The sequence below is a fragment of the Simochromis diagramma genome, unplaced genomic scaffold (genome assembly GCF_900408965.1).
Source record: "Simochromis diagramma unplaced genomic scaffold, fSimDia1.1 OVJJ01000463.1, whole genome shotgun sequence".
Taxonomy (NCBI): Eukaryota; Metazoa; Chordata; class Actinopteri; order Cichliformes; family Cichlidae; genus Simochromis; species Simochromis diagramma.
Window position 1 is genome coordinate 56044 of NW_024386941.1, and position 26260 is coordinate 82303.

General features: G+C 42.8%; 1 protein-coding gene across 3 annotated transcripts in view; it reads left to right on the top strand.

Annotated features, from left to right (window-relative positions):
- The window catches only part of myo7aa (myosin VIIAa), a 57418-nt gene that overhangs the window by 24735 nt on the left and 6423 nt on the right, over positions 1–26260 (top strand). For all 3 annotated transcript variants that reach the window (XM_040037557.1, XM_040037556.1, XM_040037555.1), the window contains 35 exons: positions 980–1115; positions 1995–2101; positions 2971–3018; positions 5081–5218; positions 6677–6835; positions 8915–9007; positions 10213–10307; positions 10654–10738; positions 10828–11046; positions 11410–11517; positions 11667–11876; positions 12381–12587; positions 12912–13088; positions 13303–13392; positions 13659–13786; positions 14685–14811; positions 14887–15006; positions 15104–15277; positions 15473–15700; positions 15959–16126; positions 16346–16463; positions 18640–18766; positions 18952–19121; positions 19210–19400; positions 19815–19939; positions 20063–20220; positions 20782–20935; positions 21976–22131; positions 22229–22334; positions 22423–22536; positions 23092–23179; positions 23861–23967; positions 24718–24903; positions 25198–25314; positions 26105–26188. In XM_040037557.1, coding sequence (XP_039893491.1) covers positions 980–1115; positions 1995–2101; positions 2971–3018; positions 5081–5218; positions 6677–6835; positions 8915–9007; positions 10213–10307; positions 10654–10738; positions 10828–11046; positions 11410–11517; positions 11667–11876; positions 12381–12587; positions 12912–13088; positions 13303–13392; positions 13659–13786; positions 14685–14811; positions 14887–15006; positions 15104–15277; positions 15473–15700; positions 15959–16126; positions 16346–16463; positions 18640–18766; positions 18952–19121; positions 19210–19400; positions 19815–19939; positions 20063–20220; positions 20782–20935; positions 21976–22131; positions 22229–22334; positions 22423–22536; positions 23092–23179; positions 23861–23967; positions 24718–24903; positions 25198–25314; positions 26105–26188 — 4818 coding nt within the window. The remainder of the gene's footprint in view (positions 1–979; positions 1116–1994; positions 2102–2970; positions 3019–5080; positions 5219–6676; positions 6836–8914; positions 9008–10212; positions 10308–10653; positions 10739–10827; positions 11047–11409; positions 11518–11666; positions 11877–12380; positions 12588–12911; positions 13089–13302; positions 13393–13658; positions 13787–14684; positions 14812–14886; positions 15007–15103; positions 15278–15472; positions 15701–15958; positions 16127–16345; positions 16464–18639; positions 18767–18951; positions 19122–19209; positions 19401–19814; positions 19940–20062; positions 20221–20781; positions 20936–21975; positions 22132–22228; positions 22335–22422; positions 22537–23091; positions 23180–23860; positions 23968–24717; positions 24904–25197; positions 25315–26104; positions 26189–26260) is intronic.

The following is a 26260-nucleotide window of genomic DNA, read 5'->3' on the forward strand; positions in this document are numbered from 1 at the left end:
TGTAAGGAAACCTGGCAATCAAGTGTGGCATGAAGCGGACTGGACACCTTAAGCTCCTCCCACAGGAACCAACCATGTATGCGGTTCTCAGTTCACTCACACAGGTGACATTTTCTATAGAAGAGTTCCCACACATAAAACACAAACACAAAAGTTCATGATGTCCTAATTGTTGTCAACCAGACCGACCTTCCAATAGACCTAATTTCCATCAACTTGTCAAATTTCAAACCCACCTAATATCAAAAGATTTGGAAATCTCCCGTTTCCTGTTTGACTTCCTGGATCTGTAACATAGTGGTGACATGGAGCCTACAACTACTGTCAGTAAAATTAATATAGATTAATAGAGGAATAGATTTTAATGTTGGCCCAAATGAGTTATTTATATTGTATGAAAATGATGACGACATGGATGCTGGGGAACTTTACCACCACATATTAGGACACATTTGTTTAACTTGGCTAAGACTTGGAAGAGATCAGTGAAAAAATGGCGCACAAAACACTGGCTTTACATTCACAGATGGAGCAACACTGTATTTTGCCTTCTTGATGTAACAGAATAATGAAAATTGAGTCTGTTGAATGGTTATCTGTCAGATATTTCCATTAAACACAGCAAACTGCACACTTGGCAGTTAAAATAACAATAGATCTGTATGTTTTTTTTAACAAGAATCATTCACTTTACAGCTCATATAAACGGGGAAACTAAAAACCTTTTGTTTTTTATCAGGTTTTAAACTTGTTTTTAAATGTAAAGCATCCTGAGGCATAGCAGCCTAAGCAGCACTGAATCACAGCGTGCTGGACACTGTTTTCACTACAACTCCAACAAACAGTGTGTGGAAGATTTTAGTCAATAAGGTGTCAGCAGCTTGTTCACAGCTTGTTTCTGCTGCCGCCATGTGGCCTAAAGGCTCGAAGCCTTGTTTTTCAAACTAAACTCTCACATTCTCCTGCCTCTCTCCTGCAGGGCACAGACACCACCATGCTCAACAAGCTGAACTTTCAGCATAAACTCAACACAAACTACATCCCTCCAAAGAACAACTATGAGACTCAGTTTGGCATCCAACACTTTGCTGGAGTGGTTTACTATGAAACAAGAGGTCAGAGTCACTTCACACACACCACATCACTAAAAGATGCAGTTACTACAAGTTTCCCGTTGTTTGAATGTACAGTAAAAGAGATTTTATGAAGCCAGTCAGGATGGTTTTCTGATCTCTGGCTAAATAAAACTACCAAAACGACATACAGCCTAAAATCCTGCATTTAAATTCTTTGACCAAAGTTTCACCTAATGAGCTCAGTGTATGTACAAGTAACGCACCTGACCATGTTTTTCTAGTCTATGTCAAAGTGAGAGCGCACAGCTCTGGCTGTGGGCATCAAAGCTCCACCAACCTGCTCTTTAAACCTTCTGTTTATGACTTTAGTGGTTCATATTCAAAGGTCAAATTCATGCAGAGTCACAAGAGTCACTGGTTTAAACCTGAAACCGATGCGGGATGGATGTTTGCTCGAAATTGTGTGCAGTGGTGGGCTTTGTATGTTTGCTGCCTGTAGCTGTGTGTCTTGATCTTTATCCCATTAGCCGGAGTTTGTATTTAAAACACGCTGAAATAGAAATAACAGCATGGAAGCACCACTTCCACTTAAAAATGTTTTACTAAGTCAGAGCTGAAAACATTTCTTAAAACATTACTGAAACTTATAACTGAAAGTTTCTTCACTGGATTTGGGCCCAAATTACACATTTCTATAGATCCACATGTCAGTTCTCAGGAAATCATAAATTTAATCTTTTATATCTTTTTCATGAATGTTTTTATGTCAGATCTTGTACAATTATTATATATTTTTTAAACTCCTTTAAACTTCTACAAATACATTGTAATCACCACTGACAAATAAATGTCGTAAAGTCAAATTAGCAATGTTTAAACCTTTGATGTTTCTAAGATGTTGACTTGTGTGTCCTGCAGGTTTCCTGGAGAAGAACAGGGACACTTTGTATGGCGACATCATTCAGCTGGTTCACTCCTCCAAAAACAAGTTCATCAAACAAATCTTCCAGGCTGACGTAGCTATGGTAACACACACACACACACACACACACACACACACACACGCACACACACGCACACACACACTCACACACACACACACACACACATTAAGGAAATTAACTAGAAGACCATTGTCAGGCCTGTGTGACCACACCAGAACTATCACCAACCAGGCCCTGAACTGGAACTTAAACTAAACACTTGATTGGTGGATGCTGAGTGAGGAAGCATTACAGCAGGTTGTGTTTCTCTGTGTTTGTTAGTGTAACAATTTGCAGAATTAATAACTTACTAACTTGTTCAAAGCAGATCCTGCTTTCCCTTATTTCTGTCATACTGTTACTCTGGTGAAAAGCATAAAACATGACTAGAGTTTCAAATAAACAGGCCCTGGTGTCTTATACTAGGCACATAGGCCCCACCCACCTGCTTTTTGTAAGGGTCAACCAATGAGAAGAAGGCAGCCATAATCAAGACCCACTATATCAAAAATAAGGATTTGTTTGAGCTATGAGAACCCAAGGATGGAAATAAACCGAAGACGTCCACTTTAGGATTTGTGTTACTAAATTTACATTTACTTTTCAGATCAGATGTAGACAGTATTTAGATGCTGTGGGAAAACCACAAACCTGGCAACTCTGATAACAGCGAGTGTGCTCTCTGGGTCCCTGAATGCAGCGGTACCCCATCTAGGAACCTCCTGACTGAGTGACACGTTAATTTGAGAACTGCAGAAAGTTTTTCTGAGCTGTTCTTCTCCTGCATGCTGTTGTTTACTTGCATGTTTCTCTTTGAAGTCCAGCCCAAAATAACATGTCTGACTTCTTTGTCTTCCCTCCCTGTGTGTCTCTTTGTTTGCATTTGCATGTCTGTGTGCTGCTTCTGCCAGTTTCTGTGTGGTTACGCTCCTGTTAGTTCAGCCACAGCTCCCTCCAAGGTAAAAATGAGAAATCAAACATCCCAGCGCTGCATTTTCATCCTCTTCATTTTACCATCTTCTTCCATTTCATTGATTCCTCTCTGACTTCAAACATGGTCTGAACATCCCATAGCTCACATACGTTTGTCATAGCTGAATGAGATTCAACCAAAAGGCTGATGAATACAACTCCATGTCAACTATGGTGGTTATTTTCCTACTGTGTGTGCTTTCATCTGTGAGTAATGTCACAGGATTATACCGTAGCTCGCCGATCATTTTTATTTTCTGCCTTTAAAGTGTTTTAGTCTTATGTAGAAAGAAAAAAACAAAAACAAAAAACCTCTTTTATAAACAGCTTCATGTCACATTCATTGTAATTTTAGTCTTTTATACTTTTTTGTGTTTTTATTTTTACTTTTAAAAATGATTTACCCTTTCTTTATTGCAACACAGTCACAGCATATATTTGAAGCATCTTTTAAAAAACATCATTTATTGTTTGTTTCTTATCCATTTTACTGCCGTGATGCTAAACAAATTCAAAGTTAGTACTGAGTCAGCGAGGTAAAAACTAGCATTAGTAAATATTACCAAATATTTAATGCAGTTAACAATAACATATAGCCGTAACTTCTTTTCACAAACCGACTGCGGGCAGAAGTACGGCAAACAAACCCCACTGAGCCTTTATTTTATTTATTTTTTATCTATGTTGTTTGTTTACACTGACAAACTACATTATTCTGTGACATCAGATGCTGCTTTAGCAAACTACTTGACATATTATGAATGTAATTTTTACTGATGAATACTTTTTAAAGTTTTAAGGGCAGCAAGGTTTCTGCTCCACCTAAAGCTGTTAATAAACATGGATTATATTAGTATTCGAGTTGTTTTTAATAATCAAACCAGTGGTGAATCCAGACCTGTGCATTAATTTGCTTTTAATATAATTATAACTTTTACTTATATTTTATCACTTGAATGTATTAATTGCAGTGTTGTAATAGATGCCTGTTACCGCCGGAGGGCAGTAACGTTTCTATCACACGAACACCTCCACAGGCGGTGACGAGGTTTATGTGACGGTGTTGATCGGTGCAGAAGCTCGTGCTGTGACGTCTGCGCGCTGATGTAACTTGAAGGTAGAAGTGAGTGAACGGGGTCAGATTTAGATCAGGTCGCTGAGTTTAGCCTGCGCAGGGAAGCAGCAGGTGATGTGTAAACGGCTCAAACACCGACGGAAACACTCATTTCCACCTTAGTGAGGCTCAAGTACAAACACGCAGGATGGAGAAATATTAGAAAGTTTTTCTCTTTATACAAAGCTCAGTTTGCTCTGTGCTCACGAAACTCTGGTAAGAACTTTTGTTTCTCAAATTTCGCTCTTTATCATCATCATCATCATCATTATTATTATTATTATTATTATTATTATTATTATTGATTCTCCGGTAGCCTTAAAAGTCGTCGTGTGTGTTGAAATAGTCAAACTATGGCTGCAATAAGCTGTAATTATTAATGGACAGTAACGTCATTATTTTTTAGAGTTTTAATTTTAAATAATATGATGTTGCTGAATAATATTAAAATTATTTTAAAATCTTTATTTATTTTATTTTCATCAGCTTATTCATAGTCTGGACGAAAATGTCGCAATTTTGTTTTTTAAATTAGGTCTCAAAACTCAAGAAATTTCCTTAAATATACAAATAACCAGAATGTTATTGTTGTTTTTAAAATCAAATTGTTGTGTGTGATGCCATTTTACTTTAATTTAAATGATGTGATTAATTTAAATAAGTTTTATAATAATTTTAAAAACAGGCCTAAAACAGTTTTCTCTGGCTGAGCTGATTGATGCTTCAGTTAATTGATTGCAGCTCCTTCCTTGTGACACAGTCGCTGCTCAGTCAGCAGGTTTGACTGAGTGAAGCTGAAGCGTCAGACTTTGCTGTTCAGAGAGGAAAGAGGTTGGTGTCCGAGCTCAGGAAGAGCAGGAGGAGTCCTCATTGTTTCTAACAGGGTTGTTGGTGTGTGTGTATGTGTGTGTGTGTGTGTGTGTGTGTGTGTGTAGGGAGCAGAAACCAGGAAGCGTTCGCCCACCCTGAGCAGCCAGTTTAAAAGATCTCTGGAGCTGCTGATGAGAACTCTGAGCGTCTGTCAGCCGTTCTTCGTCCGCTGCATCAAACCCAATGAATACAAGAAGCCGATGGTGAGTCTGACACGCTGTCCGCAGATAGAAGTCGAGGTTAAAACATGCAGTTACTGGAAGACTGCAGTCACAGGGAGGCAAAACATGGCTTTGCTTAGTTCAGTGTTGAGATGAATTACGAAGTAAACGCATATTTTAAAAAAAATAGGTTGATTCAGAAGTTAATGGACATTAGAAACTCTGCTGCAGAGGAGGGACACTTTAGTTATGAAGAAGTTGTAGAGGTTAACATGATATAGTGAAATAGTAAATAGTATTTTTACTTTGTTTTGCATTAGAAAACTTTTTTTTTTAAATTTTTTTTTGGGTCCAACCCTGCAGATACCTGATAAACTACAAACCTGTTTTTATGCTTTGTACCTTCCATAGTGTGCAAGGCTTTCTTTGTTTTTCCTTCCTCTCATTAAAACATATTGGAGTCATCCTCATGAGCAAAAATGCATGAAATTTTTTTTTAATCAATTAGATTAAAAACTTAATCGATAGAAATGGATCAAATCTGCTTCTGCTTGTTTTTCTCTCTGTAAATCTCATTCCCATAACTTAATTTCCCTCCGTATTTTCCCATGGCTCTCCACTCTCTACCTGCAGCGACTCCATGTCTGACCGTTACCACAGGCGCTGTGACAAATAAAGATCATGTCTTTAAATTCAGGCTGTGCTGTAGCTGAAAGTTTGAGGGGAGTTTATGTTACAGTGCAGCACAAACGTTTGGACCTGACCTGTATCCTGAGTTCAGTTCATATGTTTATGTATCCTGGCAGAATTTTTTTCAGAAAATATGAATGATGCTACAAAAATGTTTTTCATTCATGGTTGGTGGTTTCAGTAAAATCATTTATTATTTTTAAGTGTTGGCATGATACCATCCACATATGCTGACACACACAGGTTTAAATGACTACTAAAGATGATCGTGCTCACCTGTGATCTGTTTGCTTGTAATGAGGTCGGTGAGTTTCTGGGCTCCTGCACGTTTCCAGTGCTGCACTGATGTTGGGGAAAGCAGAAGACTTATCAAAGGATCTGCTGGAGAACATAGTTGAACTTTATAAAACAGGAAAAGGATATGAAAATATAATCAGGGAAATGAGAATGCCGGTCAGCAGAGTTCAAACTGTAATTAAGAAGCTGAAAGTGAGTGATGAAGAAAAAGCCACAACCTCATCCGACAAACACGACTGTTTGAGAAAAAGTGGAGTGGCTGTTAAGCTGCACAATGAGGAGGAAAGATGGGCAAATGATTAATGGGTTACTTAACTGTGGAAAAATAAAAGTACGTAGTGATCTAAAGGAGTTTCATGTTGATAGAATAAATAAAATATCCCAGTTCACCCGTCATGTCTTCTCTCAACTGCCTCCAAGTACCAAATCTTTGCAGCTATGACCTTTAACCTTTCTCAGCTTCTTCAGCCAAAGCTGGGACTTTGTCAAAAAAGTGTTCGTGTTTGTCTGCAGCTGTTTGACAGGGAGCTGTGTGTGCGTCAGCTGAGGTACTCTGGTATGATGGAGACCATCCGAATCCGCCGTGCTGGATATCCCATCCGCTACACCTTCGTGGAGTTCGTCGACCGCTACCGGGTGCTCATGCCTGGAGTCAAACCGGCGTACAAACAGGTAGAGTGACTACAGGTGTGTTGATGGGTCTGGTAGACGCACCGTGTTATTGGGTGTTTTAAATCAACACACCCAGAATAATTTATGTATTCCCAACTCCAGGTACTCCAGCTTCTCTTTTTTTTTTTTTTTTTTTTTATTGGAAAATGTGGCAAAAAAGTAAAGATCAAAAAATATTCATCAAATATAAATGAAGCAAAGTTTCTCATCACTGTTGACGTCCAGTTTCAAGAAAAAGTTTCACTGTGTGATTCTTGCATTTGATGCCTGGAAACTGTCCTCTTTTCACACAGCGCAGCTCATGTTGTTGTTGTTGGACACGGGACGGATGAGGAACGTCTCGTGATCAGGATGGTTTTTACAGATGGTGTCATGGAAGTTCAAAAGAAGATTGGAATCATGAGTGCATTCGATTTTATACCAGAGCTGTTTTTAGGCGGTCCTCACCCGTCGTTTCTTTCAAAACGTATTTTCTTTGTCTTAATGATGTGACTTAATGACTTAACTAATTTACAGTCGAGTCGGTTACATATTCACTGAAATAAATAAAATCACTTAAACTCAAAATAATAAAGAACTAGTAACTCAGTACTTTAATCAGCTGAAAAATAGAATCACATCATCATAGTCAGGCAGTTTTTAAATCCATTTTTAAAGTCTTTTATTCTTTCTATGCTTCAGTTTAAACATGAACCTAATCTGGTTTGTAGGCGTGGAAACACTAAAACGATTTAAATACTCAATATCTGAAAATTGCAGTTGTCACAATAAAAACCTGACGATGGAGTAACTGCCTGAAAGTTAAAGGAAGTTTAAAAAAAGAAAGAAAGTAAAAGTTAAAAAGAATAATGCGCATCTTTCCATTTTTGTGGCCACACCAATCAGGCAGTTTCAAAAAACACAAAAAGGCTGTAGGAGGAGATCAACAGTTTTATGCTAGAAGCATTTATCTAACCGGGGATCACGTGGCTGCATTCAGCCCCTTTTAGCTCAACTCTCAACTTTTTGTGGTTTAAATAAACAGTTGTTGTCTAACTGTTAAAATCTCCAATTGGACCAAAAGCATTTTTGAGATTCAGTGAAAATCTTTGTGCAGAGAATAATCTTATATCACAGCATTCATCTGTGTAAAACTGGTCTGAGAAAGCTGCGGATCACCTCAGCGTTTACTTCAGTTAAAAAATAATAATTTGTTGAATTGGAATAAAGTGTTGGACTTATCCGAGCTTGGATAAGTAATTTTGTAGCAGCTGTAGCTTCTTCTTAGGGAAGGTGGCCTGCTGTGTAGCCTCTGTGTGACACGGGCCCAGCGGCGTTGTCATGGGAAGTGAGCGAGTGTCTCTTTGTTGTGGGTTTGTGTGTGCGAGAGTTTGTCATGAGGGTATTTTCTGGTGCCACACATGTTTTCACTGTGCAGTTTTTCCCACACTCCCACCAGCTGCCTGTTTTTCTTGGAACATGCATGTTATGTTTCCTCCACCCCGCCCTGTGACGCTTCACAGGTCATATTTTGTGTGTGTGTGTCACTTTGAAAACATTTGTATTTTTAATACCTGACTTGTTATTCCAGTTAAATGCGTGTCGTGGTTTGACCTGCGTTCGTTGTGATTAAGTTGATGATTATTTTGCTCAAACTTGGCAGATTCAGTGAAAGTAATTTTGGGTTTTGTTAGAAAAAGAAATTTTATTTCTCAAGCTTTGGACACATTTGGGATCACAGGGATTACCTGCAAATGTAATCCCTGTGATTTAGAAACAGGCTATAGAATTCTTTGAACACTCAGTTTCAGACAGTTTTTTCTATTCTTTGCTCCATGTGATGTCAGCGAGAGAGGATATGCGTTATATGATCATCTTGGACACACAGCTCTGTGAGCACAGAAGCCCCGCCCTCGTCTTTTTCTAAAGAACCAGCCTGTCTGGAGAAAGTTTGTTTGAAGGGTTTAAAGAGCTTGTTTCACACCGAGGCCCAGAATGAGATAAATGAGGATTATTTTGGAAACTGTGAATCATGCAAAGCTACTCTGGTAGAGTCCAGGAATAAAATATATTGGTTGATACCGTCTCTGTTTCCATCAGGAGGACCTGAGAGGAACCTGTGAGAGGATCGCTGAGGCCGTGCTCGGCAGAGACGACGACTGGCAGATGGGAAAAACCAAGATCTTCCTCAAGGTACTCCTGCATGCAGGGTGTTGTTCAAAGTCTCAGATTTGTAGGTGCCACTTCACACAGCTGCTAACAGCACCAGTGTGAAACTTTTCACAGGGCTCGCTGTATTTCCAAAAAACACTGATGCCCGGGCTAAGCGGCTGGCACAGCACATCTCGTGAACTACTGTTCTCTTATCTTTCCACTGAAATGTTTCCACATTATCCAGAACTTCTTTACATTCTCGTCTCTGACTCGCTCAGCTGTGGTTCATCCCAGCCGTGACTCTGCTCTGGTTGTTTCCAGTCCACACGTCTGCTGATGGGAAACACTGCGTGTTTTAGTTTCCAGCTGTCTATCTGCCTACTTTATACAAACATGTATTGCAGATCAGGTCAGAGGTCACGTCTGTTAGCTGGCCGTCCCCACACAGAGGTTAAAAGAACAGATCATCTGGCTCCACAGTGTAGTTTGACGTGGCGAGCACAGCCTGTCAAAGCGTTTTTGTTGTTGTTGTTTATAGTCGCTCTGCAGCACAGCCGTTATCTTCATTTTTATGTTTCTGCCTTTTATTTTCTTTACTTCCTGCATTCAAAGCGCTCATCAAAGATCGCTCCTGCGAATAAAATGTAATTTTGGTGAAGGGGGTGGACCTTCAGCCCTTAAATCATAGTGGATATAATGTGACACTTTCACCTTTGAAGTGTTTTAGATTGATAAGTTGGGGGGTGGAGCACTGAGATGTGTTGACTGTGGTGGAGTCGAGGCTCATCTCCCTCAGGCCTCGATGCTCGGACAGACAGGAAGTACAGCAGGAAGGAGAAAGTTCAGTGGGTGAAAGCAGAGCAGTGCCCACACTTCCCCAACAGGACGTGGTCAGATCAGCCTGCATGCGGGTGGACAGATGACGGGAAGGAGCTTTAGGTGTTTACATTTAGTTGTGTGTCATGTTAGTTGAAAACTGTCAGGTTAAAGCTTGTGTATCCTGCCTGTGTCTTACATTTTATATTTTTAGAAAGCAGATATTTATATTTTGCCACGTTAGCTGGAAGTGACAGCTGCTCTGTTTCATTTAAAGTACACAGACTCCCTCCTGGCTTTTCCTCCAGGACCAGTAGGTGACTTTTGTGGTTTTGAGTAAAATGTCTCAAATCATCACTAAAACGTTCTCAAACTGAGTCAGAGCAGAGAAACAGAACTGTACGGAGTGTGTTTATTATTCTGTCCAGGATCATCACGACATGCTGCTGGAGATCGAGAGAGACAAGGCCATCACAGACAAGGTCATCCTCATCCAGAAGGTGGTTCGGGGTTTCAAGGACAGGTGGGTCGTCAGCGTTTCTCACAGACTGAGATTTTATTTTATTTTATGCAGCTGCCAGTGATTCTTATCCCGGAGTAGAATTCAAACATCACGCTCTCGGACCGTAGCTTGCGATGGTGTTGTTCTGCACCTGCTTAAAACTGACACTTGCACATATCTCCTGAGTATGACTGTCATCGCTAGCTGCATCGCTTACTGTTCTGTTTTCTTTGAAAGCAGAAAATAAGACGAACAAAGTCTCTCTGTGACTCTCTTTATAACTATTTCTCAGAGGTTTTTTCTCTTTGTATGAACAGTAAAACAAGAGGTCATATAAATAATCATTTCTGATTATTTTCAATTTCAGATCCAACTTCCTAAAGTTGAAGAAGTCGGCAGTGCTGATCCAGAAGACGTGGAGAGGATATCAGTGCAGGAAGAACTATGGAGCTGTGAGCATCGAGCAGCAGTTTGAACAAAGTGGAAACACAAATAAAATCAAAGCAAAGACTCGCTGAACTTTCCTCCTCTTTACTTTCAGATGCGAGCTGGCTTTTCTCGCCTCCAAGCTCTGGTTCGTTCCAGGAAGTTGTGCGCATCGTATCACGTGGCCCGTCAGCGAATCACAGCCTTCCAGGGTCGCTGTCGCGGCTTCTTGGTGCGTCGAGCATTCAGGCACCGGCTGTGGGCCGTCATCACCATCCAGGCCTACACGAGAGGAATGATCGCTCGACGACTGTACAAGAGGCTGAAGGCAGAGGTACACACACACACACACACACACACACACAGAACAGTGCACATTTACATAAAACTCATTTTACACACAAGTTTTCAGTTTTAGAGATGATGAGATCACGTTCATGTCATCGGTTTACAAAATCTAGAGCTTGATAGATTTGATATCGTTTCATACATTGTGATTTCTGTGCTTCTCTTGATTTCTTTGTTAAATTAATGCTCGGCCTCAAAGTGTCATTACATTGTTCACTGTTGTATAAAAAAGAAAGAGGCATTCAGAAGTTGCACTGCCCTCTGCTGCTGTGCTGAGGATGTTTTGGCAGCTGGCTGCTGCAGTTTTGATTTAGTCTTTGATGGTGGACTCCTTCATTTCTCCTCTCAGTACCGGAGGAGGCTGGAGGCCGAGAAGATGCGTCTGGCTGAAGAAGCCAAACTGAGGAACCAGATGTCTGCAAAGAGAGCGAAAGCTGAGGCTGAACGCAAACACCAGGTGAACAAATGTAACATCTGACAACATTTAAAACATCAGTGAAGCAGAGCAGGGAAGTGGATAATAATAATTCATCATCACACTTGTGCCGAGAAAGATACTGGATTGTTCTGTATTTTTGAGATCTAGTGCAATGTTTCTTTCTTCAGGAGCGTCTGGCTCAGCTGGCCAAAGAGGACGCTGAGCGGGAGAAGAAAGAGAAGGAGGAGGCTCGGAGGAAGAAGGAGATGGTCGAGCAGATGGAGAAGGCCCGCACGGAGCCTGTTAATGACTCAGACATGGTGGACAAGATGTTCGGCTTCCTGGGGACCACCAGTTCTTTCCCGGGTCAGGAAGGGCAAGCCCCCGCTGGCTTTGAGGTGACACGACCAAAGTTTTCCTCTTATTAATGAACCGTTTTCTCATAAAGGCCAAAGATACAGTTACCCAACGTGTGTAATCAGTAAAACTGTGTCCTGTTGGCAAAGGTGTCTGATCAGGAGGACGGAAAATGACTCCTCAAGCCTCTATCGTTAATGATGCCATCGTCTGTGTGTGTGGCATGTTCACAGGACGCATGAAGACTGCTTACTCAAATACGCAGCATGGCAGATTTACAGGGCATTAAAATCAGATATCATGTTGGCAGTTATTTCAAATTATAAGAGATAAGAAGTCATCCAAGTCCAGTGAAATTACAGCTTTAGATAAATAAGAATGTGTGAGGTAAATTTTTTCTCTAAAAATGACCTGTTTCCAATAACAGTGCTGCAGGAGAGCATGTTTCTGAGACGCAGTGATAGATTTGAGGGATTTTTGAAGTTGGAGAATTTGAAAAACTTCTGGAAACTTCAGCAGACAGTAAATTCTTGCCTTCTCTACAGGATCTGGAGCGGACCCATCACGAGCTGGAGGAGGAGGATCTGGATGAGGCTCTTCCTCTGCCTGAGGACGATGATGAAGAGGATTTATCAGAGTACAAGTTCGCCAAGTTTGCTGCCACCTACTTCCAGGGCACCACCACGCACACCTACGCCCGACGACCTCTCAAACAGCCGCTGCTCTTCCACGACGATGAGGGGGACCAGCTGGTAGGTCTGACCTCTGACCCCGCAAAAGTAAAAATGTATTTTGCAAGCGACTGAAGACGTGATTGTTTGTTTTGAAAAAGGCCACACGAGGCTGTCGCTCTACAGCGAGCTTTGCTCGTCTCTCAGGTTTAAGCCTTAACTTAATTTAGACGTAATGAGTGCAGAAAGGTTCTGACTGTGTGCAGCTGTTACAGTCTGTGCTCCATGATGCTGATGACTGGTGCGACTACTAAGACCTGTCACCAGCCAAGAAGGAACCAATAAAGGAACAATTATTTCACCTGATGAACCTTTTGTTTCCTTGTGCCCTGCGTATCTGCTCAGGCTGCTCTGGCGGTGTGGATCACGGTGCTGAGGTTCATGGGCGATCTCCCGGAGCCAAAGTACCACACGGCCATCAGCGACGGCAGCGAGAAGATCCCCGTCATGACCAAAATCTACGAGACGCTGGGGAAAAAGACGTACAAGCGAGAGCTGCAGGCGCTGCAAGGGGAGGGAGAGGTGAGGAGGAAGAGTGACGGGGTTTAAAGGTTTGAGCGAGTAAACGCTAACATGAGCTATAAAGTATGAGCTATTATTCAGTGTGTTCATGTAACTTATCTGTTTTTAACATTTGTTACTTCATATAGTTTCCAAAGATCAGGAATAACAGGGTGCAGGTCACAGTGACTGTGTAAGGGATCTCTGTGAGCTGATTTCCTTCTCTCACCTCCAGACGCCTCACTCTGACAGCCACAAGAAAAACAGCGTCCGACACAAACTTGTGTCCCTCACCCTGAAGAAGAAATCCAAGATCACCGAGGAGGTGAGAGAGAGGGAGGGTGATATGATGCTGGGCTTGTTTCTGTTAATTAAACATGAGCAGTCTGAGACTGAAAATTGTGCTTCTGGTGCAGAAGGAAATCTGGGTTTGAACTTCATGTTAAAAACATGAAGTCGGATTTTATCTCAAGCGCAGATGAAGATATTTTATCAATTTCAAGTCCATTTTGGGTCAAATCCATATATTTGTGAATAATTCTGCTAACAGACGGACAAATTAAGATAATCATGTAATCTGATGCTTTTCAGGTCACCAAGCGCCTTAACGACGGTGAGTACGGTCTTCATGGCAACAGCATGCTGGAAGATCGTCCCACATCCAACCTGGAGAAACTTCACTTTATCATCGGCAACGGGATCCTGAGGCCAGGACTCAGGTAAACAAACAAACAAAGGGTCATCATGTAGTTTCCCAAACTTACACAAAATTACCTTGGATATAAAAACTGGACATATGGAGGAAAAAGCTTGCCTCTAAGCCGCCCTTTGTGTATTTGATAAAATAGACCTTCCCAGATGTCACAGCGCTGTGGCCCACTTTGAAATTTAAAAGTGAAAGTTTAAAATTTTCCAGTTTTCAGTGAAACTTTAATTTGAAGTTTGTTTGTTTTTTAAAAAGCAGATACTTTCAAATTTTCCTTTATCGAGCTGTTGCCTCATAAAAACTTTTACTTCACATATGGGAGACTAATACAATACGACGGTCTACGGACTCAAAGCTGCTCTTAAATTCAAGATGAATCTCTTTGGACATCTAAGCTGTCATCCCGTTGATTTTTCTTTTAGTCATCATTTTGTCATATTTGCCGTATGTTTATTATTATTGTTGTACATTAATATTCATCTCAGTGTATAAAGTGACGTGGTTGTGATTTGGTGCTTCACAAATGAACCTGATGTGAATTGCATTGCATTACATGAAGATGCCGTTGAATGAGTTAATAAAGCCATGCAGATAAAAATACATTTTAAATGGTAATTTAATGAAACGGCATGATTTCTTTTAAAGAGTAAATAATAGTGCAGAGGCTGGTGAACACGTGTGTGTCTGGCTGTGAATATGAAGCAGCGTTCACCATCAGGACAAAGTCTCGACATCCAGTTTCAGTTAATCTGCATTAAACCGCATAAAATGTGTCTCATAAAGTTCTGCTGGGTCTCTGTTAATGTCTTTGATATTTCTGAGGTGTGTGTGTGTGTGTGTTTGTGTGTGTGTGTGTGTGTGTGTGTGTGTGTGTGTGTGTGTGTGTGTGTGTGTGTTTGTGTGTGTGTTAGGGATGAGATCTACTGTCAGATCTGTAAGCAGCTGAGTCAGAACCCGTCTAAGAGTTCTCACGCTCGCGGCTGGATCCTCATCTCTTTGTGTGTCGGCTGCTTCGCTCCATCAGACAAATTTGTGAAGGTCAGTGCGTCCAACGTTTGTGTTGGCATTTCCACATTAGCCATGACGTTACATCTGTGTTTGTTTTGATTGCAGTATCTCAGGAACTTCATCAGCTGCGGGCCTCCAGGCTACGCTCCATACTGTGAAGAACGCCTAAGACGAACTTTTGTGAATGGGACGCGAACGCAGCCTCCGTCCTGGCTGGAGCTGCAGGTATAAACCATAGACTGTATATAAAAGACAGACGTGGCCATTGTGACTTCGCCCACCGTTTGCTGGAACTGTTTCTTTTTGTGAAATCAACGTCCAGGCCACCAAATCAAAGAAGCCCATCATGTTGCCGGTGACGTTCATGGATGGCACGACCAAAACGCTGCTGACAGACTCGGCCACCACAGCGAAGGAGCTCTGCAGCGCCCTGTCCGACAAGATCAACCTGCGAGACCGCTTTGGCTTCTCGCTGTACATCGCGTTGTTTGACAAGGTGGGCACGCACACGGCATCATATGAGCTCCAAGGCATGACACTCCTTTCTAGCACCTGTTAGGCCTCGCGCTCTGGAACAGTTTGGATCATCTGGATCTTTCTCAGATCTTGTGGCCGCTGCAGGGATGTGAACCTCTCAGTTTGTTGGAGAAAAAAACAGTCACCAGTTTGCACCTCTGATCTCGTCCTGCAGGTCTCCTCTTTAGGCAGCGGGAGCGACCATGTGATGGACGCCGTGTCGCAGTGCGAGCAGTACGCCAAAGAGCAGGGAGCTCAGGAGAGGAACGCCCCCTGGCGGCTATTCTTCAGGAAAGAAATCTTTACGCCGTGGCACGAGCCGACAGAAGACCAGGTCGCCACCAACCTGATCTACCAGCAAACCGTCAGGGGCGTCAAGTTTGGAGAATACCGCTGTGACAGGGTGACTACACGTCCTTTATTTTCAAAGAATAGTGTTTAGCAAGTGCATGGGAAACATTTCTGCTCCAACAGTGGACATTATAACATTTTGTAGTCAGCCTTCTGTGGGCCTTAGAGGAACTGCAAATATTCTGCATTATTAATAAGGGTAAGAAGTCGGTAACGCTCACGTGTTAGGAGCACTGATTACTGTCAGGCTGGCTGAACAGGAGGCAGGACAAACTTTTTTTTTTTATTTCTTCTGTCTCTGTGTCTCCAGGATGACCTCGCAGAGCTGGCCTCTCAGCAGTATTACATTGACTACGGTTCAGAGATCCTCCTGGAGCGCCTGCTGAGCCTCATCCCGTCTTACATCCCGGACAGAGAGATCACCACCTCCAGATCGGTGGAGAAGTGGGCTCACTTCATCATGGCTGCTCATAAAAAGGTGATTATCACCAGTAAGAAGGAGAGGTCTTTTTAGCCCAGAACGTGATTCTGTTTGTCTTTTAGGGCCAACCGCAGCTTAAATCGTTGAAACGCTGAAATTTCATATCCAAGCTAAGATGTTCAGCTTGGACATTATCTGTAGCAGTATGATAAATACATTTATTTTATATACTTTTTTATTTTCACATGTAAATGTAATGAACATCTCTGCGCTCAGAGCATCTACACCCAGAAGAGATTTGACCCTCAGAAGGTGAAGGAGGAAGTGGTCGACTTTGCTCGCCACAAGTGGCCTCTGCTGTTCTCTCGTTTCTACGAAGCCTTCAAGTTTTCAGGTGAAACTTTTTTTTAATTACTTTGAACAACTTCGGTGACACTTAGTTAAAGTGTGAAAATACTGAACAGTTTTATTGATTATTGGTAAAATGATTGATTAAGGTTTATTTCAACTATGACTGAAGTTACTCAGTTCAATAAAATTGTATTTATATAGCACCAAGGTGCTTTATATTGTAGGTAGAGATGCTACAATAATACAGAGAGAACCCCAACAATCAGACGCCCCCCTATGAGCAAGCACTTGGAGACAGTGGGAAGGAAAAACTCCTTTGTAAACTCTTAAGGAGCTGCTTTTCCATCATCAGTCATTTCCATCCACTGCTTGCTCCTCCTGTCATAAAGCAGTGCAGCTGGCGAGCGCTACAGTGATGCTCAGCAGTTTGTTTTTATCAGAATCCTTTATTGATCCCTGGGGGAAATTATTTTTCGTTACAGTGCTCCATTATAAACAAACATTAACAGGGACAGACAATACACTAACTAAGAATAGCACAATATATGCAGGCATATATATACATAAAAGTCACTTATTAATAAATAAATGAAAAAGAACATGTGCAAGAAGGGTGTAGCTGTTGCAGTAAACGGTGTGTTAAGTGGATGCGTTGTACAGGGAGCCACAGGCAGGAAAGATTTCCTGTGTCGTTCAGTGGTGCTTTTCGGTAATCTCAGTCTCTCACTGAGCGCGCTCCTGTGACTGACCAGCATGTCGTGGAGTGGGTGGGAGGTGTTATCCAACATTGTCTTTATCTTGAGAACATCCGCCTCTCCGACACCACCTTGAGGGAGTCCAGCTCCATCCCCACAACATTACTGGCCTTACAAATCAGTTTATCGAGTCTGTTGGCATCTGCGACCCTCAGCCTGCTCCCCTAGCATGCAACAGCATAGAGGATCGCACTGGCCACAGAGTCATCAGGAAACTTCTGAAGATGGAGGTCTCTGTGCGGTGGCTGAAGTCTGTGGTGTAGAGGGTGAAGAGGAAGGGGGAGAGGACAGTCCGCTGTGGTGCCCCTGTGTTGCCAGAGGGGCCGATGGCGCGATATGGCAGCCTCGCTTCTGTCAGTCTGCCCCAGGGCAGCTGTGGCTACAACTGCAGCTGCCTCCACCAGTGTGTGAATGTGAGAGTGAATGAATAGTGGTATTGTAAAGCGCTTTGGGTGCCTTGAAAAGCGCTATATAAATCCACTCCATTATTATTATTATTATTATTATTACCTTGTCAGACACACACTGTGGGAGACGTACATATTGTGGTCTTCCTGTCAGGTAATCAACAATCCAGGACACCAGAGAAGCATCCACCTGCATCGCTGCTAACTTATCACCCAGGAGGGTCGGCCTGATGGTGTTGAAAGCACTGGAAAAGTCAAAAAACATGACCCTCACAGATGGGTGTAGAGACGATTGAGCAGGTAGATGATGGCGTCCTCAGTTCCGAGACGAGGCTGATAAGAGAACTGAAGGGGATCCAGATGTGGTCTCACTATGGGTCGCAGCTGGTCCAGGATGAGCCTTTCCAGGCTCTTCACGATGTGGGAGGTCAGTGCCTGTAATCCTGGGGGCCACTGGGACGTGGCGTCTTTGGTACAGGGACGAGGCATGATGTCTTCCACAGCACTGGGACCCTCTGCAGACTCACTCAGCATAAACAGTTTATGAAAGACTCCACACAGCTGGGGGGCACAGGCCCTGAGGACGCGGGGACTCACTCCGTCTGGTCCAGCAGACTTGCCTGAGTGAAGTCTCCTCATTTGCATCTCAAAAAATGCAAATGAGGAGTGCATTTCTTGCCTCGAGTGCTGCAACACATCAGTTTTTCCACCTTCAGTACTGTGCTGTTGTTGTTGAAGTAGCTCCCTTTTTAGATAAGCTGACATTCCCGGGCTTGTGTTGTTTTTGGGCACTAGGAAACGTGCCTGCATAGGGTTGCTGTAGCACTGATATCATGATATGACACTTTAATGTTATGTAAAGAACCAGCGGCATTGTTGTAGCACCTCCAGTCTGTCATCAGTGCTTTTCATTCCACTAACTTTGATACAATGTGACACGAAAATAAAGACGGATATTGTTTAAAGCAAAATTATTCAGAATTGTTATTTACATTTTAACCTCTTGGTTCTGTAAGTTCTTTTCTTTTTTAAATTTATTTTGATCTTTACTTCTCAGGTCCCAGTCTGCCTAAAAACGACCTCATCGTCGCCGTCAACTGGACGGGAGTTTATTTTGTAGATGAGCAGGAACAGGTCCTCTTAGAGCTCTCCTTCCCAGAAATCACTGCAGTTTCCAGCAGCAGGTGAGTCTACCTGTAGTCACCTGACCAACATTCATATCTGACCTGATTCTCTGATCGGAGGGCCGTGAGTGAGGAATGAGGGGTTAAGAGTTTCGGCGTATAAAGTGGAGCCTAAACTTAAATGTAAATTTCATCGTCATCCTGGACAGCGAAGCTGGTCAGTGCATATTTTGTTGTTCTTTCAGGGGAGGAAAGCTGCAGGGTCAGAGTTTCACTTTAGCGACCATCAAAGGAGACGAGTACACCTTCACCTCCAACAATGCAGAGGACATCCGGGACCTGGTGGTGACCTTCCTGGAGGGTCTGAGGAAGAGGTCAAAGTTTGTGGTTGCTCTGCAGGACAACCCCAACCCCAGTGAGTCCTGAGCAGAGAGGCACGCTCAGCTTGGAATGAAATAAATCCAGTGTGGAAAAGATTTACAAAGTGCCGTTTTCTTCCTCAGCTGGAGAGGAGTCGACGTTCCTGAGCTTCCGGAAAGGAGACCTGATCCTGTTGGACCAGGAGACCGGCGAGCAGGTCCTCAACTCTGGCTGGGCACACGGTGTTAACGAACGAACCAATCAGAAGGGAGACTTCCCAGCGGACTGCGTCTACGTCCTGCCCACCATGACCCGACCTCAGCAGGACATAGTGGTGAGGAGGAAAACATACCTAAAACGTCTGAGAATACAAAAAATGTGATTACTGGGCACTTTCAGTCATTTCAGAGCCACCTTAGTGACTCCTCCAACCACCTAATGAGCATCAAACTGCCTCAAAAATGGGCTTTCAGCATTTAAAGGAGACTATAGCCAAACATCAGGATAAGCAAGAAACAAAGAGGACTGCTGAGATTGTACGCACAACAGCAAAAAGCACAATAACCACAAAATTATGTTTTTATTACATCTTAAAATTACAAAATGTTCCCATTTCCTGTTTAACAGTTTAGAGCATATACTGTATATGAAAGATGGCCCACTGTGATGTCACAGATGCTGCTGTGTTAGGTTGTCTTTTGTGCTGTACACAAAACATGATGCAGTCTGATGTGATCCGAACTATCAGGCGCTGGTCACCATGACGCCCGAGCAGCGCCAGGAGTCGGTTCGTGTTTCGCAGGTCGTCATGGTGGAAACTGATGACAGAACGAAACCCTACACACTGGAGGAGTTCTCCTACGACTACTTCAGGTACACAGACCAAAAAACATGAGATATAGATATTCTTGCTTCAAAAACAAATATCTATCGTTCTGATGATCCTCTGGCTTCATTCCTGAGTCCTGCGATCTCTGTGTAACCTGCTCCTGTCAGGCCTCCTCCCAAACACACCCTGAGCCGGGTGATGGTCACGAAGAATCGCGGGAAAGACAAGCTGTGGAGCTGCACCCGAGAGCCGCTGAAACAGCCGCTGCTGAAGAAGGTCGTCAGCCACGAGGAGCTGGCTCAGGACGCCTGCATGTCTTTTATAGATATCCTTTAAACTGCCGACTGGTGGATCACCAAGCAGACTCTGAGCTTATGTTGTGTTCAGACTAACCCCACAGACATGTTTTCACAACATTCACAAGTATTCATCGTTAACAGTAACGGCGTTCATCTCTCTCAGATTTTAGGGCCATTCTAATTAGATGATCTTCTGTGTTTCTATCATGGTTTGAGTTTTGTCTCTGTTATTACATCGTTTGTATTTTACACTTACAGTGTAAAAGACTATCAGATGCAGGTTAGAAACACCTCTTAGAAGCAGGTCAGGGTACTCTGCTAGAACCTACTGCCACTTCTGATACCTTTACACATTTACCTGGGGGTTTACTTTGAAGTTTGATCAAAATAACTTTCATTTCAGCGGCCACCTGTCTATAAAAACTGCATGTAAAGAATCACCAGTCAAAACTGGTAAATGGTAAAAACTTAAAAAGCCTTTTTTTCTCCCTGGAAGTTAAACGTCTGCCACAGTCTCAGCTCTTGTAATCTCTCTGCTTTTATAAGCAAGTACATGTGTCAGGGTTATTCCTTGACCTAGAGCCTACCTATCATGAAGTACATGGGCGACTACCCGTCCAAACGAACTCGCTCGGTGAACGAGCTGACGGACCAGATCTTTGAAGGGGCGCTGAAGGCCGAACCACTGAAGGATGAGATCTACTGTCAGATCATCAAACAGCTCACAGACAATCACGTCAAGTGTGTAAATTCACCTCAGTCACACTTTCATTTACAGATTTTTAAGGATAAAACGATGAGGTGCACGTGGATGAAACTCAGATTTTTGTTGGTTTTTTGGGGGGATGTGAAATAGACAATGATGCTGTTTTGTGCCGGCCTGTCAACCTGTGGTGGAGTCGGCCTCTAGTGGCCATTAGAGAAACTGTATTTTCCCCCACTGATTTAAATAAAAAGCAAAACAGCAAAAGTCAGAGTGAATTCATGACGATGTTTATGTGAAGCGAAGTTTGGATCTTCTTTTGCTGCTGGTTCTGTCAATATTGTTTGGAGAGAGATAAAGTCAGTGCGCCCCAGGGCGGCTGTGGCTACAATGTAGCTGCCATCACCAGTGTGTGAATGTGTGGATGACTGGATGTGTAAAGCACTTTGGGGTCTTTAGGGACTAGTAAAGCGCTATATAAATACAGGCCATTTACCATAAAACCTGCAGCTTCAGAATCGAGTGCAAAAAGGACGTAAACACAAAACGCAGACCCGCCAATGGATCAGAATCAGTGAGCTGTCAGCTTTTAGCCCCGACCGTGTCCGTGCCGTCGGGTGAGAGAGCCGACAGCTCACTGATTCTGATCCGTCGGCGGGTCCGCGCTTTGTGTTTACGTCTTTGTGCAGAATCCGTGTTCCTGCTCTCGTTTACTGTTTTAGCTGTTCTGTGGTTGTTGAAATTGTGTGAGGTTTAACCTGAGGGCAAAATAAATTTATATTTAAAAATTGATTCAGGATTTGAATGAATCGATATCACGTTATCCAAGCTAGAATCGATTTTAATCGCTAAATCGATAATCAAAACCCACCCCTATAAAAACCCCAGAGATGCTGCTTTGTACCCATGAAATGAAGAAAAAGTGCTTTTATGCAAAATAAATTGAGTAGAAGAAGTTAAAACTCTAAATGTTCACATTACTTGTTGCATTCAGTGGACAGTCATCATTCAGTCTGTGGCTGCAGGCAGATTAAATTTTTCTGTGCAGAAGCTGAAGGTGAGTGTTGTGTTGCTGCAGGTACAGTGAGGAGAAAGGCTGGGAGCTGCTGTGGTTGTGCACTGGGTTGTTTCCTCCCAGTAACGTGCTGTTGCCGCACATCCAGCGCTACCTCCAGTCCAAGAAGCACCACCCGCTGTCTGGAGACTGCATGCAGAGGGTGCACAAAGCGCTACGGTAACACCTCAGACTTTCAGCCTGAAACAATCATCGTATTTGGTGTTGAAATATTGTTTTTCCAACCAGTTTTGCTGCTTTTTGTCATCATTAACAGAAATGGATCCAGGAAGTACCCTCCTCATTTGGTGGAAGTGGAGGCCATCCAACATAAAACGACCCAAATCTTCCATAAAGTCTACTTCCCCGACGACACAGACGAGGTCGGACACACAAGCCTGCAGGTGTAAACTTTCTCTGTAAATAAACGTGTTTGAAAAATGAGTCTTCGTGTTGGTCTCACACCTGCAGGCCTTCGAGGTGGAGTCGAGCACCAAGGCGAAGGATTTCTGTCAGAACATTTCCACCAGACTGCTGCTCAAATCTCCCGAAGGCTTCAGCCTCTTCGTCAAGATCTCGGACAAGGTCAGAGGTCAACGATGGTTTCTCAGAACCTCAGAGTATTACAGCTTTACTGGTTTCAGGAGGTTTTCCTCAAACCAGTACACAACTCTAAAGAAATACTGGGATGATTAGATGTCTGTACTAGTCATCACTATTGTTCCTTTACAGTTTGTTCCACCTTAACCACAAAACACGTCCTCAACAGAAGGAACTTGCAGTTTTTACGCGAAAATGTAAAGTTTCTAAATACAAATACATTTAAATGTCTTAAGGACACAGTTATGATTCTGTGTGCAGCTTACAAACCATTTCTGTAAGTTTCTAAAATTACCGCTATATGGTCGAGTAGATGTCACTTTTATATTGCAATTGAATTTATTTTTTTTTTAATTCTTTTGATTGTTAACAGTTTAAACCATCGCCTCTTAAAATTGATGAATTATTGCTTTTGAGTCTTGCATTTAACACTTCAATGATTACAGCTGCTCTCTATAACAACACAAATCTTTCATTCACAAAGTTTAATTTCTTGATTAACTTCACGCTGATGTTTCTGTGTGTGTGTGCTCTCTGCAGGTGATCAGTGTACCTGAGGGAGATTTCTTCTTTGACTTCGTCAGACATTTAACGGACTGGATCAAGAAATCTCGGCCGGCTAAAGACGGTCGGTACCGTGTTTAAAATATCTTTGGGTTGAGTTGGCATTCCTGCTGTGTAATATACAGATGTATGCATGTAGCCACCGTGGGGGTCAGTTGTTGGTCAGTGAAGCTGAGCGTTTGTTGCCATCATGGCTCTTTGAAGGTACTGGTTTGTTATCCTCTCCACTCTAATGGGAGTGATTTATAAACTGAACATCACGTGGTATTCATTAAGAATACAGCAGCGAGTAAGATCAGCCAACACGTTTCAAAAGGTGCAGCTTTTACTTTGAAGGCCAACAGTCTGTTTCTGGCTTGTGTTAACGACCAGCGGCTGCCGGTGGCCAAGCTGACCGGGGGCCTTCTTATCGAGCATCATTATCATCCTGATCACCACACGCCCAGAATGGTGGACAAGTTCACGTCGTGCAGTGTTTTCAAAACTTAAACAGAGATGGAAGAAAAAAATGACAAGATAGAGAAGTTTAAACTTAATTTCTTGGACTCGGGTGAGTTCTGAAAATGTTTCTTCGTCATTGGCTGTTCGGTGAATATTTGTTGGCTGAGAAACAGTAAAAACACTCCAGCTGAACTCCTGTGTGTTTGTGCTGAATACACTGTTAGTTTGTTGGGGTTTGCTTAACTGCAAAATTACACAGAATCACAGTTCATGCTGACCTTCGACCTTCCATCTCGTCGTACAGGAATCGTTCCCTCTCTGACCTATCAGGTGTTCTTCATGAAGAAGCTGTGGACTAACACGGTTCCAGGGAAGGACTCCTTCGCTGACTCCATCTTCCACTACTACCAGGTCAGTTTTACCAGACACGCACTGAACGACTCGGCCTGCATGTTTCAGGACTTGTATCTGACCCCAGACTTCCTGATCCACGTGCCAGTCGTTACTGTCAGTCCGACTGGAAACGCAGATCAGTTAAACACAGTTTCCTGTGTAAGACGATAGCCATGCACGTGCTTTCCACATTAAGATTCTGTTTTAGTGGGGCACATATCATGTAATCACACTATTTCCTATCTATCTGAGACAACAGCGTCTACTTACTACTGGACAATCCCTTGGATCTTATTCTGAAAGTTCGGCTGCAGGCCGTCAGGTCGGGCTCGTGTCTCTTAGCTGCAGAACCCCAGAACCTGCAGCAGGTGGAGAACTAGAGCTGCTATGCTGAGCTCACCAATGCTGGTTAGAGGAGCTAAAAGTACTAACAGCACAGCAAGACTGAGGAGTCGTGTTAAATAATTACCCACAAAGATTATATTTGCCATAAATGAGCAGCCCCCTGTCCACAGAAGAACTCACTGGAGAGGAAGCTGATTATTCCTGTTACATATGCCACACAGTACATATCAGTATATATTAATCAATTTATTTTGAAAAAGCATGGGCACATCTGTACACCTCCATGATTGTTCAAAATGACAGCGTCTCGTCCAGTGATGGAAACGTTCATTTTAAAGATGGTCTTTGTGTGCGGTTTCATTTTGTCACCAACAGTTTAACGAAGCGTCTCTTTGTTCTCTCACCATCTCTGCACTGATTTAGGAGCTGCCTAAATACTTGCGTGGCTACCACAAATGTTCACGAGAGGAGGTTTTCCAGCTCGCAGCGCTTATCTATCGCGTCAAGTTCGAAGATGACAAATCCCATTTCCCCACAATTCCCAAGATGCTTCGGGAGCTGGTTCCCCAGGACCTCATCCGCCAGATGTCACCAGATGACTGGAAGAGGGTAAAACTCCCCCAACAAAACAAAAAACAAGCTTTTTAAAAATTACTTAAAGTTACTGAAGTCAGACGTTTGTACAGACTGATCAGTGTTTCTGCTGAGATCATCTAAAGTTTGACAAATCAGCTGCTTTGAGAAATGAACAGCTGTTGTTTCTGTGCTGAAGTCTGTCCTGCTGCTGTTTAGTAAGTGTGTGTGTGTGTGTGTGTGTGTGTGTGTGTGTGTGTGTGTGTGTGTGTGTGTGTGTGTGTGTGTGTGTGTGTGTGTGTGTGTGTGTGTGTGTGTGTGTGCACGCAGTCTGTTGTTGCATACTTCAACAAGCAGGCCGGGAAATCGAGGGAAGAGGCCAAACTGATGTTTCTGAAGGTCATCTACAAATGGCCGACCTTTGGCTCCGCCTTCTTTGAGGTTAAGGTAAACGCGCCTGAGCTTCCACAGTGTAACCTGAGTGTTTGGCTGATGCCAGGAAGGATGAATGTCTAACATCACCAAAAAGTGTTCACATTAAATTAAATGTTTTTGTTATGAGGCAAATGTGTAAAAAACAAAGTTTGTTCAAGCAATCAGCGACTATTACACACGCTCGTGCTGTTTCCGGGGCAACTGTGGCTGAAATCTCTGAATGTTCTTATTTCAATAGAAACCGACTTTATCCTGCAAGATCTCCAGTATTTTTCACAGCCACAGTCTAAAAAAAAATGATCAGAGGAAAAGACGGACAAAGTCTTTGTCAAACGTCTCTGGACTTCTCGAACTCCCACCTCAAAGTAAAAAATAACGAAATTGGAATAAACGCAGACAGGTGAAGCATGCAGACTTTACTGTAGGCTGATTTACAGAAAAATAAGGCAATAAATAATTATTCTGCCATTTTTCTTCAGGCTGCTTCAGTAGTTGTGGATGATCTACATCGAATTGACTACAGATTGTGTTAGTGGCTCAGTTAGATTTACTTGTTTCAGTTAGTTTTTATTAGCACTCTGCCAGCTGTTTACAGCTGTGAACATGAAGGAGCAAAAGCGGGATGATGATGGATGGAAGGATCAGTGCTGTGTAGTCTGAGCCGCCATCTGAAACACCTGATTGCACAAACAGAGTCCACATTTATGCTACAAACTACAGAGAAACGCGACAGTTTTATACGTAAGGTTGGAGATGATTAGTGAATATTTACCCATCCTAACATGTGGCTTCTGTCTTTTAGCAAACCACAGAGCCCAACTACCCGGAGATCCTGCTGATCGCCATCAACAAGCATGGAGTCAGTCTCATTGACCCCAAGTCAAAGGTTCGTTAATAATCATAACTCCCGGCATGCGTATCGGTTATGTTTTAGCCGCTGCGCTCGTTAACCTGTTAA